At 35.9% G+C, this 11,591-nt stretch overlaps 2 protein-coding genes across 2 annotated transcripts; both read right to left on the reverse strand.

Annotated features, from left to right (window-relative positions):
- Window positions 1–196: 196 nt before the first annotated feature.
- Window positions 197–6,856, reverse strand: LOC140974179 (nucleobase-ascorbate transporter 11). The gene is made up of 10 exons (XM_073437482.1): window positions 5,797–6,856; window positions 4,935–5,032; window positions 4,672–4,842; window positions 3,992–4,092; window positions 3,539–3,674; window positions 3,386–3,436; window positions 2,905–3,192; window positions 1,393–1,627; window positions 841–1,121; window positions 197–633 (listed from the first exon to the last, which is right to left on the reverse strand). The coding sequence occupies exons 1-10, from the start codon at window positions 6,464–6,466 to the stop codon at window positions 409–411; spliced, it is 2,256 nt and encodes a 751-aa protein (XP_073293583.1). The 5' UTR covers window positions 6,467–6,856; the 3' UTR covers window positions 197–408.
- A 3,461-nt stretch (window positions 6,857–10,317) lies between these two features.
- On the reverse strand, window positions 10,318–11,022 carry LOC140974181 (protein SKIP34). The gene has a single exon (XM_073437484.1). The coding sequence runs from the start codon at window positions 10,923–10,925 to the stop codon at window positions 10,629–10,631; it is 297 nt and encodes a 98-aa protein (XP_073293585.1). The 5' UTR covers window positions 10,926–11,022; the 3' UTR covers window positions 10,318–10,628.
- Window positions 11,023–11,591: the final 569 nt, after the last annotated feature.

The following is an 11,591-nucleotide window of genomic DNA, read 5'->3' on the forward strand; positions in this document are numbered from 1 at the left end:
GCAAGAAGCACGTGTTCATATTTTCGAATTCTATGGGTACTCCAGGCGCAAGACCTTGGATCAATGTGCATGTAAGGTCTACTGATCCAAGGGTTGTGCATCGGGTGTATGTTATGAGATTGGTTAGAGAATATTATTTCACTTAAAAAATAAGCCATAATGAAACGAATGCCACCATGATAAACAAGACACGAAATATAAAATTTATCGCTCCAATATAAATAAAATGACTGATACAACACAATGGGTTTACCCCCGTTCTTTCCATTACAAAGCACACATAGGTGCCATGACCAATAATTGAGGATATGACTTTAAGTTTGCTGAGACTTGCTGTTTTCTAACAATCTTAGATAGATGATATTTTCTTAACACCAGAGTTTACATGTAGCATATTATATACATACATCACTGAACACCTAAACATTTGGCCCAGCGGAAACAGCGAGAAAGTTTACTTGGAAGTTCATAATCCGAAAGTGAAGATGGATCTGTCGTGACATTTTCTGTGTTTGACCATATGTAGACTCCTCGTTCCTGTCGGCTACCCGGGACTGTGTTGTCCAGTAGAAATGCAATCAAGAATGTCACCACCATGTTCATAGACAAGAGGGCATTGACAGCAAAATCGAACTGCGAGAAATCGAAAGCATTATCGTATGAAGAGAAATGACGGTACTTACAGCATATTTACTGACAAATATATTAGTTATATTTGAAATAGTAAATTATGATCCTTTGAGACTCCACCTTTCTAAAACAACTTAACAAGCCAAACCATTTTCTATGAAAATAGATCATAAAGGTGAAAATAAAGAAACCAATAGATTGATAGCTTACTTCTTTACTACTGCTGTGGACCGGTCCATCAGAAGCTGCTGAATAAGGGATGAGATAACTCGGCAGAATCATACTGGATTCCGGAAGGTACTGTTGAAAATATACTGGGATGGACAAACCAAGGAACAAGGAAACACCAACAATAGTTATGTTTCTAAAACTAGCCGCTTGAGTATATTGCAATGCCGAGAGACCTAATGCCACCACCAAAGCCCATATGAAGCACAGGACAGCAGCAGCTAAAGCTTGTGGTATCGAAGCAAGAAGAGCACCCACTTTACCTAACAAATGCAAAGTCACAAATTTTAGTCCCTTGACCACAATCCACATCATTAAATCCATCCTAGCTTTCTGGTGCAGATTTAGGAATGACATAAGAGGTGGAATCGGCAACGTGAAAAAGTTATCAAGAGATAATTCACAGAAATGAGATGATTCTCCCTGATAGAATCACATAGATTACCTTCGTTGTACAACACAAGACATTTTTCACATGCACAAGCTTTCACAATGGAGTATCTAAAGCTTAAGGTAGATTGAGTGTATTAGTACCAATAAATGAGAAAAGGATAAGGAAAATTGCTCCAATCTCCATGACCTTTCTGCTTGCAACCTTAGTAATGTCAACGGTATGCACATTCTCTGTTAAGGTGGTTGACCCTGTCCCTGAGCCCCAAAGGCCGGCCAATAAACTGCAAAAACCTTCTAACCCAATTCCTCTGCTGACAACACCAGGTGTAGGAGGCTCCGCATTTATTCGAATAGATGCAGTGTGATAAGTCCCAATCTGTACAGTTCCTTTTTGCATCAGTGTTAAGCTATGAACCAGCACTCAATTTTTAGCTACATATAATTCTCAAAACAAAAAAAATCTCAAATCACAAGAAGCATTTAGAGTCAAGCAAGCACACAAACTTTTTTAACTGTGAAATATGATTGCATCAACTTTTTTGTCAGGATGTACATTAAATCACACACTTACTCGTCCATGGGAGTGTTGACTTGACAATTCTTGAAGCATTCTTTTGGATAAATTAGCTTCTCTATGCTGGCAAATAACGGCTACAAAGCCAACCAATGCAAATACATTTTTAACAATTTATAGGACTTCAGGCATCTTTCTAATGTTCAAAATTCAACTGACATATTATGCATGAGCATCAAGTGCTGTGCTAGAGCGTGGCAGAGCATAAAGGTTTCCTAATTTGAATAAAAAGAGTGATTCTCCTGGCTATTTTCCATCTACATAGTAATGAGTACCCAGTTTTGGAACTTTCGTTTTGCACCAACTTGTTCTCATTCATAAATTCAACAAGTGAGTGTGAGTGGCAGTTTTCCCCGCCCCAAATTCGTTCTAAGTAAAAAATGTGGCAATTCTAGATAAGCATTCTGCTAATTTGCATTGGTATATATTGAGTTAACACACACACTCTATGTCGTCCTAGAGAATTTAGGAGCAGAAGAAACTATGATGGCATTGACAGGATTCCATTAAAAAAAGGTAACTGTCACAGCAGAGAAAGAAAGCACCAACATTTCTCCATTGCTCTTTTCTACAAGAGCAAAGCATGTTACATGAAACTAGGGAATCCAAGAATCTCTAATCAAGGATACTCTTAACCTTCAAATTCAATAATATCTCAGCTACCATGTTGCCATTCAGAAAAGCAAAACAAATTTAAGAAGCTTCGCAATGTAAAACTTAGTATCTGATTTCTTTTATCAACTTTAGATTATATGTACGTGTATTTATTTATATTTAACTAAGATATGTGCCTGGAATATTATTAATTTTATGATATTTAATTCCTCATCCATGTTCAGAAAGGTTGAGAAGGCAATTTATTTCTGACTTATTTTCGACTCTAAAATATGAGAATTCATTGGCAGAATAGATGCTTACTTTTTATTTATTTATATTTATTTAACCAAGATATGTAACTTTGGATACCATTTTTTTATGATATTTAGTTCCTCAGCCTTGTTAGGGAAGGTTGAGAAGGCGTTTTATTCCTGACTTATGAGAATTCATAGGCGGATTGGAATTGAGAGATGCTTACTGACCGAGTCAATTGATGCTACAAGTGAAACGGCAAGCATTATGATCGAGGTTCGTAATCGGAAGATAGGAATACCCCATTGCAAAGGGTATGGGATCCTGACCCATGCAGCAGTCCTCATTGCATCAGATACATCTGTCCTACAGTGCTTCATGGTATATGCATGCTTAACACAAGCATCTTTGAGGATATTGGAACTAGGTATGTTAGGACTACAGCCTTGATAGTTATAAGCCCCGCCAGCCGTCAAAAAAAATGCATAAGCCCATATAATCACAACACTTAGGGGAACCTGCAATGATAAGTTTTTTTAAAAAATGTTGCAAGAAAAATATAATGGAAAAGAATTAAGGAAACTTCTCATGCCGTACAGAGGGAATAAGTTTATCAACAAGCGTTTTCACCTTTTTTGAAGGAAACGTGAGATGCCTCTAGAATAAGACATCATAAATAATCCTAACATGAACATATATGAATGTACTCACCGCATATATGCGAAAAATTCTGTGGCCAAATACAGATATTCCTCTAAGGTACTGCAAGCAAAAAAATAAAATATATTCAATTTATCATATCCATGATCCATTCACATTTGACTAAGCATACTGTTTATGTACATTCAGCTTAGCGATGCTTACCAAGGTAAAAATAAGAACTAATAGGATCTCCGGAAGACTTATTTCCACACAAGCAGCTGCTTGAGGGAAGCCATAGCTAATGAATGCTAAACCCACTGAAGCTATTGTAGGCGCAACCACAATAGGGTTTATATACCTGCAATTTGTGTTCAAATAATCAGATTTCCCAATTAAAGTTCTTTGAACTTAATCTCAGTGCAATATTTAAGTTTTTGACGAGACAATGTTTGCTTTATTAACTATAATCCATGTAAAAATCATGTTGAAGATCAAGAACGAGGAAAAAAGCAATTTAAAAACCCACAAGAACCAAGTTCTTCCGCATGGAGGAAAAAGCTCAAGAGCGACTGTGAAACTGATTACATTCACAGATGTATATCCTACCCATGGCTCAAGTATTTTCCCCAAATAACAAGGAAACTCAGAATCCAAAAGGCACCCATGCCAGACTACCTTAAGAGTAGAGACACCAATCCACTGAAACCCAATATGCACTGGAATATTGAACCAACAATTATAGCTCCTTGTAATTCCCTCATAATGTGCCTGAATCTCTGTAGGAAATAGAAAAATAATTCATAATTTACATTTATCACTTCTCTAAAGGTGGGGAAAGAGAGAATTTGCCAACTTTTGACAAAAACACATTTTAGCATAGCATAATATTATGCAACTGTTTGGCTTCAAACAATTTTATAAATGTAACCCGTCAATGAAATTCTTCATACATCTTTTTGTTAAAGGTTAAACAGAATGTAAAATGTCTAAAAGTTGTTATTGGTGCAACTCGACTGCTGGCACCGTTTTAGGTCTCTTGCTAAATCACTTAGCTGAACCAAATTTGAGAGCACTCGACAAGTTAAAACCTTTTGCTGCTGTATGTGTGATTGTTGATACTTTCAGTAGATAGGGATTTCGCCTAAAGGTCTTATGACAATAATTGCTGTTCTTTAGGATGATGCAAAAGCAACATAATTGAATAGCGCATTTACTTCGCCCGTGCAGAAGGCACTTTTCATGCTGCAATTATTGAGCGGATATTCACTTCACAGACGCAGAAACGAGTTCCACGGTGCTATGGAATTTAATATCATGACTGCAAGAGACATAATGCTGCCGTAGAAGGTACTTACATTTTCAGTGAGATTCCGGAACTCTCGTGAATTCATTATCACTAATGCAGGAGCCAAATAAACGAAAGAACTCCCTTGAACCAATGGAAGCCGAGTACCAAAATAAGTGTGCAATATTGTTGTGATGCCAGACAGTAGCAACATTGTGGAAATTACTGTGGCAGTATCCCTCTGTCATTGTTTCACGAAAATGGCTAAGACATTAGGATAAATACCTATCTAGTATGAACTTAATTTTAGAAAGGGAGAGAGCATAAGCTTACATCAGTACCACCCATTGCAGGTACAATGATAACAGGAATGAAAATAAGAGAACCGGCCAAAGATAAATAGTGTTGCAAACCATAGAGTATAAGGGGCACTGCAATTTAAGAGATTGGTTGGAGTAAATGACACACTTTTGATAGTTCACATGAAGCCTAATCAATATGAGCAGGTAGAATTATCATCTTCAATACTGAAATTATAAATAAATGATAAGTGGGAAGGAAAAGCAAGCACATAAACTGATATATTGCCTGTGTGGATACTTCTTATGGCAGTAAATAAAAAAAAAGGTTCACCTTGAAAGTGTTTACAGGCAAAGTGACTGGATGCTACATGGTTGTAATTCAGAAGTTAAATAGTCTCAAAGGATCAATATAAACTACATAGGTCATTACTCTAACTCTTTTAGTAACAACCCCATGATAACACATTGCAATAGAAGGATGCCCTTTATTAAAAAAATTGCTCTTTACAATACAGGTGTTTGAAGAAAATGGAAATGGTCAACAATGGATATGAGATAATATCAATGTGGCCATTATAAGCTTCCTAGTGACCGCATATTATGGTTCCATAACTTCCAGCAAATTCCACAACCTCAAACTTAAAAGCATTCAAAGAGACAAATTTTAAGAATTCTATGGCAACTTACATTCATTGACATATATGGAATTTGTTTCGAAAAATTAAATTTTATTTCATATCTCATGAAATCTATGATTTTTCCACTGTTTGTTCTCCATTTTGCACTCAATGGTGTTAGAAGGAAATTTAATCAAAGATTCAAGATATTCAACTCCATAACGAAGATCAAGTAAGGACAATATCATCAAGCAAACATAAATATATAATACCGACCATAACCAGGATTATCCCGCAGTCCACATTTCATTTTCTGAGACAGATGCCATACGCCTGCGTCCTCAGAATCGTCCCCATCCGTATACACATTAGTAGCATCTTGTTGTCCCAAATTTCCGTCATCTTTCTTTTGCTCCACGACCAGGTTATTTGTCACAGTTCCATGCCCATCTACATTCACAGCACCATTGACATTCTCCTTATGCTCATCTAGCCTTGCCCCAATAGGACCCCCCAAATTAGACTCAGCCTTCCTATACCCCGGAGTCTCAATTTCACCTGTCACTGCGGAATTCCGATCATCAACCCTTCGACCTCCACTCCCCGAAACTGGTTCAATCTCAATCCCTCTGTTCCTGGTCCTCCCCAAAATAGGATCTATCCCAATTTTGGGTGATACAGATCCATTCTTTTCAAGAACACCCTTCTCCAAATCAATCCCTTGTTCAAAACCAACATTCTCGTAGTTTTTCCTGCCAATTGATTCCCTCCTGCTGCTCATACTTCTCTCAGTCTCACCCGAGAAAGTTGACACAAAGCCCGTCCTTTTAGCCCAAGATTTCAACTCCCTCGGGTCATGACCTTGTAGGGGCACAAAAGGCTCAATCTTGGGTGGCATAACTGGCCCCTTTTGCTCACCCTTTCTCCCTTCACCCCTATTTTCCATTTTCAAACTCGACCCACCTTCCAATACAGATTTCCCTCAAACGGGTTCCAACTATTTCCAAGAAAAAACCCAAACAAACAATCCAATTCAGTCTCCCCTCACTTCAACAAAAAACCTAAACTATGACGTAAAGTTAGAAGTATAAGTGTGGAGAGAAACGTCAGTTCAAGGTGTCATGCTTGGGAATTGTGAGTGACCGAGCTGAAAACTTTCAGCGGTATCTTATGGTAACAACTGTTTCTACTTTTGTACATACTGAGTTCGAAGTTAAATCTACTGGAAGTGGCATTGTCAGTGGCCGTTGAAACAGTGGCGGAGGGAGATGAGATCCAACTATGTTTTCGTCGGTGTGAAGTATACTCTTTTCCCGTTCCCATGTGTGCACGAGGATAATTATTTTGATATTCGTTTGTAAACGTCAACATTTACTTTCGTTTATGTAAAATAATATTTTTTTTAAAATTCAAATCTTGATCACATCAGAGATCAATTTTATAAAAGTTTTTGTGATAAGCATGTACATACACACAATATATACATATACTAATTCTCAAATATATATATATATATATACACATACATATAATATACATATGTGTGAGTGTGTGTTTTTGAAAAGTTAGAAAGGTGGGACAATGAAAGACCGTCAAATTGCAAATGTTTTAGTTTAGATTACATTGATTTCTTCGTGTAGAAGTGGACTAATTGTTTATTATCAAACAGAAAAAAAATATTATGCGAAGATCTTACTTATTACAACTTTGTATGCTTAGAAGAAAAATTAAAAATTAAATTAAGAGACGAAAGTTTGATGATTAAGACAAATATTAAGATGGATTAGGTGAGATATCACATATTTTACAAGTGAAGTTTCAATCATTAGAGGAATTAATGGTAAAGGTCACATCTAGAAAGCTAGCCTTTAGCATCCATTATGGTAAAGAAACCTAATAAAAAAAGGGTATTGCCTACTTAATTATGTTAGATTAATAAAATTATTAACTTCTTCATCTTATCTTCTAATCCATATATGATTCATGTCTCCACACATACCTTTATTTGATGAATAGGTCTCTTGTGAGACGATCTCACGAATCTTTATCTGTGAGACGAGTCAACCCTACCGACATTCACAATAAAAAGTAATACTCTTAGCATAAAAAATAATATTTTTTCATAGATGACTCAAATAAGAGATTTGTCTCACAAAATACAATTCGTGAGACCGTTTCACATAAGTTTTTGTCTTGTTTGATTGTTGGTAGTGTATGCATCGAATGATCCGTTAAATTTAGATATATCACATTGTATGGTGAATATATAATATTTAAATACGTCTATAACTTATTTTAACTAATAATCAGACTAATTGAGATCTTTTAAGTTTATATAAAAACTTCTTCAACTGTAATGTATGATTTCTTTGAGAGTTCATATCATTATCTGAAAAAGCTCGTTAAACTTCGTCATTGCACCCAAACATCTCCACGCCCATCATGTCAAACATATTCATATTCCCAAACCCATTGTTAAGAAGAAACACCACATAAAAGTTACAAATATTGTAATCTCAATGTTGTTCGAGCGATTTTTCTGTTAAATTGAAATCGAATTGCCATGTGAGGTTATTTTGGAAGATATTTTTTGTTGTGTTTTTTTTTTTGTGAAAATAGATGTACAGTTTTGAGAGGTTAGATGGTTATTTCTGGATATTATTTTTGATTAGATATGATAAAATATTTTATATTTGACATTGAATTGTTTTTCTTGCATTTCAGTAGTAGAGTGATACTGAGATATGTGATTTATATATATTTAAAATTTTATTATCTTCAAAAAATGAAAATAGTATTCCAACTTTAAAGTTTGAGCCTATTATACTATATAAGAAATTTGGAATCTTCAATTTAGAAAATTGGGTAAACTTGTATCAAAATTGTACTATAAATGTTTCTAAAACTAATATAATTAGTTTAGTTGCTCAAAAAAAAAAGTTTGCTTAAAAAATCTAACATAATTAGGTTTTGTTTACTAATTATTTTATGTGAATATAAAACAACTAATATATAATTATATGATAAATAATTAAAAAGAAATTATTATAATTATGTGGTCCGAGTCAACTGTTGGAGAGGACATTAAGAAGTGAAGTTAGCACAACGTGAATAAATAAAACTATCCACGGTCGGGTCAACCTCTGTTACAATCCTTGGATATGACTACCACCAAAAAGCTAGTTATGGAGGGGAGGGTGTCCAAGAAGCTATAAACACACATAGAATACCTTTTCGCGGACGATGTGGGACGAACCATGTCAAGTTACAATTCATCCTCCTTTCAGAACCGAGGTCCACGGCGGTTGGTGACTTTGCGGATCCCACATGTATGCGGATAGCAGCCCTCCCACCCATCGAAATGAGGGTCATCCCCATAGAACAAACGTTCTGATACCACTGTTACAAATCTTGGATAGAACTAATCCCAAAAAAATAGCTATTGAGGGGAGGGTGCCGAAGATGTTACAAACCCACAAGACAGACCATTCACGAGCGATATTGACGAACCATGACACGTTACACAAGCTGGAGATCCCCATTTCAATAAGAACAACAAACTCGTATCGACAAACCAACAATCACTTGGGTGATTGTACAATTTAAAAAAGAGGTGAAGCCATTATCATCCGTTATAGTTTTAGGTATAACAATAGACACTTGTTCCTACAAATGACATCAAAACCGAATAACATGTTCGAATACCCTGAGTGAATCTGAGTGGTCGGTTGGAGAGACATAATTGTCCTTTTATCATGTGAGCACATGTGGCAAAACATTGAAAATGTTGTGCTTGGCCTGCTGTCCTATTTAAAATATTTAAGATGCACTATTATTATCACATATAGTATTAGGTTACAACACAGACGCTCAAGCAAATAGAGACGAACAATGGTACGATTTTCTAAAACAATAAACTCATTCCTGAATGAAAAAAGTGATTCCTGAATGAATAAAGTGACCCCTTGAATCCAAGTCATCATAAAAGCTTCAGTCTGAAACTAGCTAGAGCCAGCGTGCTTAAATCTAAAGGCGTATTCAAAATATGCCCCACGAGTCATGCAGCATACACAAGTATACAATCTCTAGCATCTTTCTGTTACGTTCATTAATAAGATGAGGTAAGTATTATGAGAAACAAAGTCTAGAGCATGCTCGCAGAAAACAAGTATTCACCATGCACAAGCAGCAGATAGAAGGGTCCCAGCTTGAACCACCATTTACTTCTTCCTTTAATCCAACCCAAACAAACTGCACTCAAACCTTGCAGCACTGAATGAACCATTCATGGTAGCCAATACAGGCCATACAAACTGCACTCAAACCATGTGGCATTGAGATGAAACCATTCATGGTAGCCAACACCGGCTATACTGATCGATAACAGCCATATGCCGCTGGTCTCTTGAAGGTTCATCCTGTTATGGAATGTTTATGCCATTCCAAAGTAATCTATTAATCTGCTAAAAAGTGGTTCCATGGCAGTTCATGGAATCTCTTTCACAAATCAATCACTCGACACTTTCCACTCCATCGTCGGATTGAGAAGACAACACAACAAACAAACCTCTTCCCAATAGCCTCTTAAACTAATTCCGACAAGTAGCAGCTAAAACACATTGAATCAATCCTAATCTAAAAGCACTAAGAAATCGATCATAAGGATACTTTCACTGCAATCTCCAAGTAAGATCAAATTTAAAAACTATAGAAGACGAAACATTTACTACCAATCAAAAAATGGAAAACTACCCAACTACTATTGTAGCATTATTTAACCCATAAAAAAAATAACCATTCAAGAACAAAAGCACTGTATAAAATATAACATATCCAAATAACAATAAATGAATCAGTTTTGTGCCTTTTTGCTTAACAATGTATCAATAACAGACCATGAATCAGCAGCGGACAAAAAAAGTAAGGTTACTCATTAACACGGTTGTGAGTAAAGTAAGGTAATTTACTTATTAACACGGTTGTGAGTACTTACTACAGCAAAAACAACATTAACCAATCACTATTCCTTCTTGAACTACTAGGAAATAGGAAAAGATAGAAAGACAAATTGGGGGCCAAAAACTGGAAATGGAAATAAACGGCGTGGATTACTCCGATGATAGCCAGACTGAAGAATAAGAGCGGAGCCGAGCCAGTTGGTCTTGCTGCTCCCTACATCGGCGCCTGAGGTAGGTCTCTATGATCTCCATAACGCGCACGAACTTCTTCATCTCGTCGAGCCGGTGGCTCAGCTCGGCTTCCCTCGCCCTTGCTCTCTCAAGCCGCGCCTCCGTCTCCGCAAGCCGGGCCAACAGATTCTCCACTATTGCTCTGTTCTGGTTTTCCACAGGCCGAATTTCGACGATGTCGTCTTCCGACGGCAACCTTCCGCTGCCATAGCACATCGTCAACTGCTTGTTTTCTCAGTTGTGCCTCGCGCTGTGATAGCTGTACCTATTTCTAATCAAATTCTGAAGAAGAAATTTATTTTCAGAATTGTTACGTAATAATGGACTGATGGATGAGTTGTGTTTTGATCAGTGTTCTAAAAATTCCGTTTAAGTCTCGCTTAAACGCGTTTAAACTTGAAGTTCGGCAAAAACGCTTCGCTTCGGAGAAAGCGGAAAAAAGCGGTCAAATTGTAGTTTGATCGAATTAAGCGTAATTAAAACGTTTAATTAAACGTATTTAAGCACAATTAATCACACCTATTTATTTTTTAATTCTTTTATTTTTAAGGTATATCTTTTTATTTTAAAATAATAAATTAGGTTTATAATTTAGATGTTTATTTTTTAAATTTTAATTATGATTAAGCATGTCTGATAATGATTTGACAAATATTTAACATTTTTAATGTGGTCTAGTTGCAAAAACAAATAAAGATTGTAATTTTGAGATTTTTATGCTTCTATAAATATGAGAATTAATGCATCAGACTTAAATTTATCATATTTATGTATTATTTTATCTATTTATTGGTTTGAGANTTGATACATAATATTTGAGTACCTCGTAATAATATGATACCAAAGCTTATTTTTAGTTTTACCATTACATAATTTGTTATG

The sequence above is a fragment of the Primulina huaijiensis genome, chromosome 3, assembly GCF_012295235.1.
Source record: "Primulina huaijiensis isolate GDHJ02 chromosome 3, ASM1229523v2, whole genome shotgun sequence".
NCBI lineage: Eukaryota > Viridiplantae > Streptophyta > Magnoliopsida > Lamiales > Gesneriaceae > Primulina > Primulina huaijiensis.

Bases quoted from the DNA above. Each gene is read 5' to 3' on its own strand.
- LOC140974179 (XM_073437482.1), bottom strand. From the start codon at position 6,466: ATGGAAAATAGGGGTGAAGGGAGAAAGGGTGAGCAAAAGGGGCCAGTT. The intron at 3,437-3,538 runs GTAAGCATCGCT...TTTTGCTTGCAG, and splicing joins TAGTTCTTATTTTTACCTTG to TACCTTAGAGGAATATCTGT. The intron at 1,628-2,904 runs GTCAGTAAGCAT...GGAACTGTACAG, and splicing joins TTGTAGCATCAATTGACTCG to ATTGGGACTTATCACACTGC.
- LOC140974181 (XM_073437484.1), bottom strand. From the start codon at position 10,925: ATGTGCTATGGCAGCGGAAGGTTGCCGTCGGAAGACGACATCGTCGAA.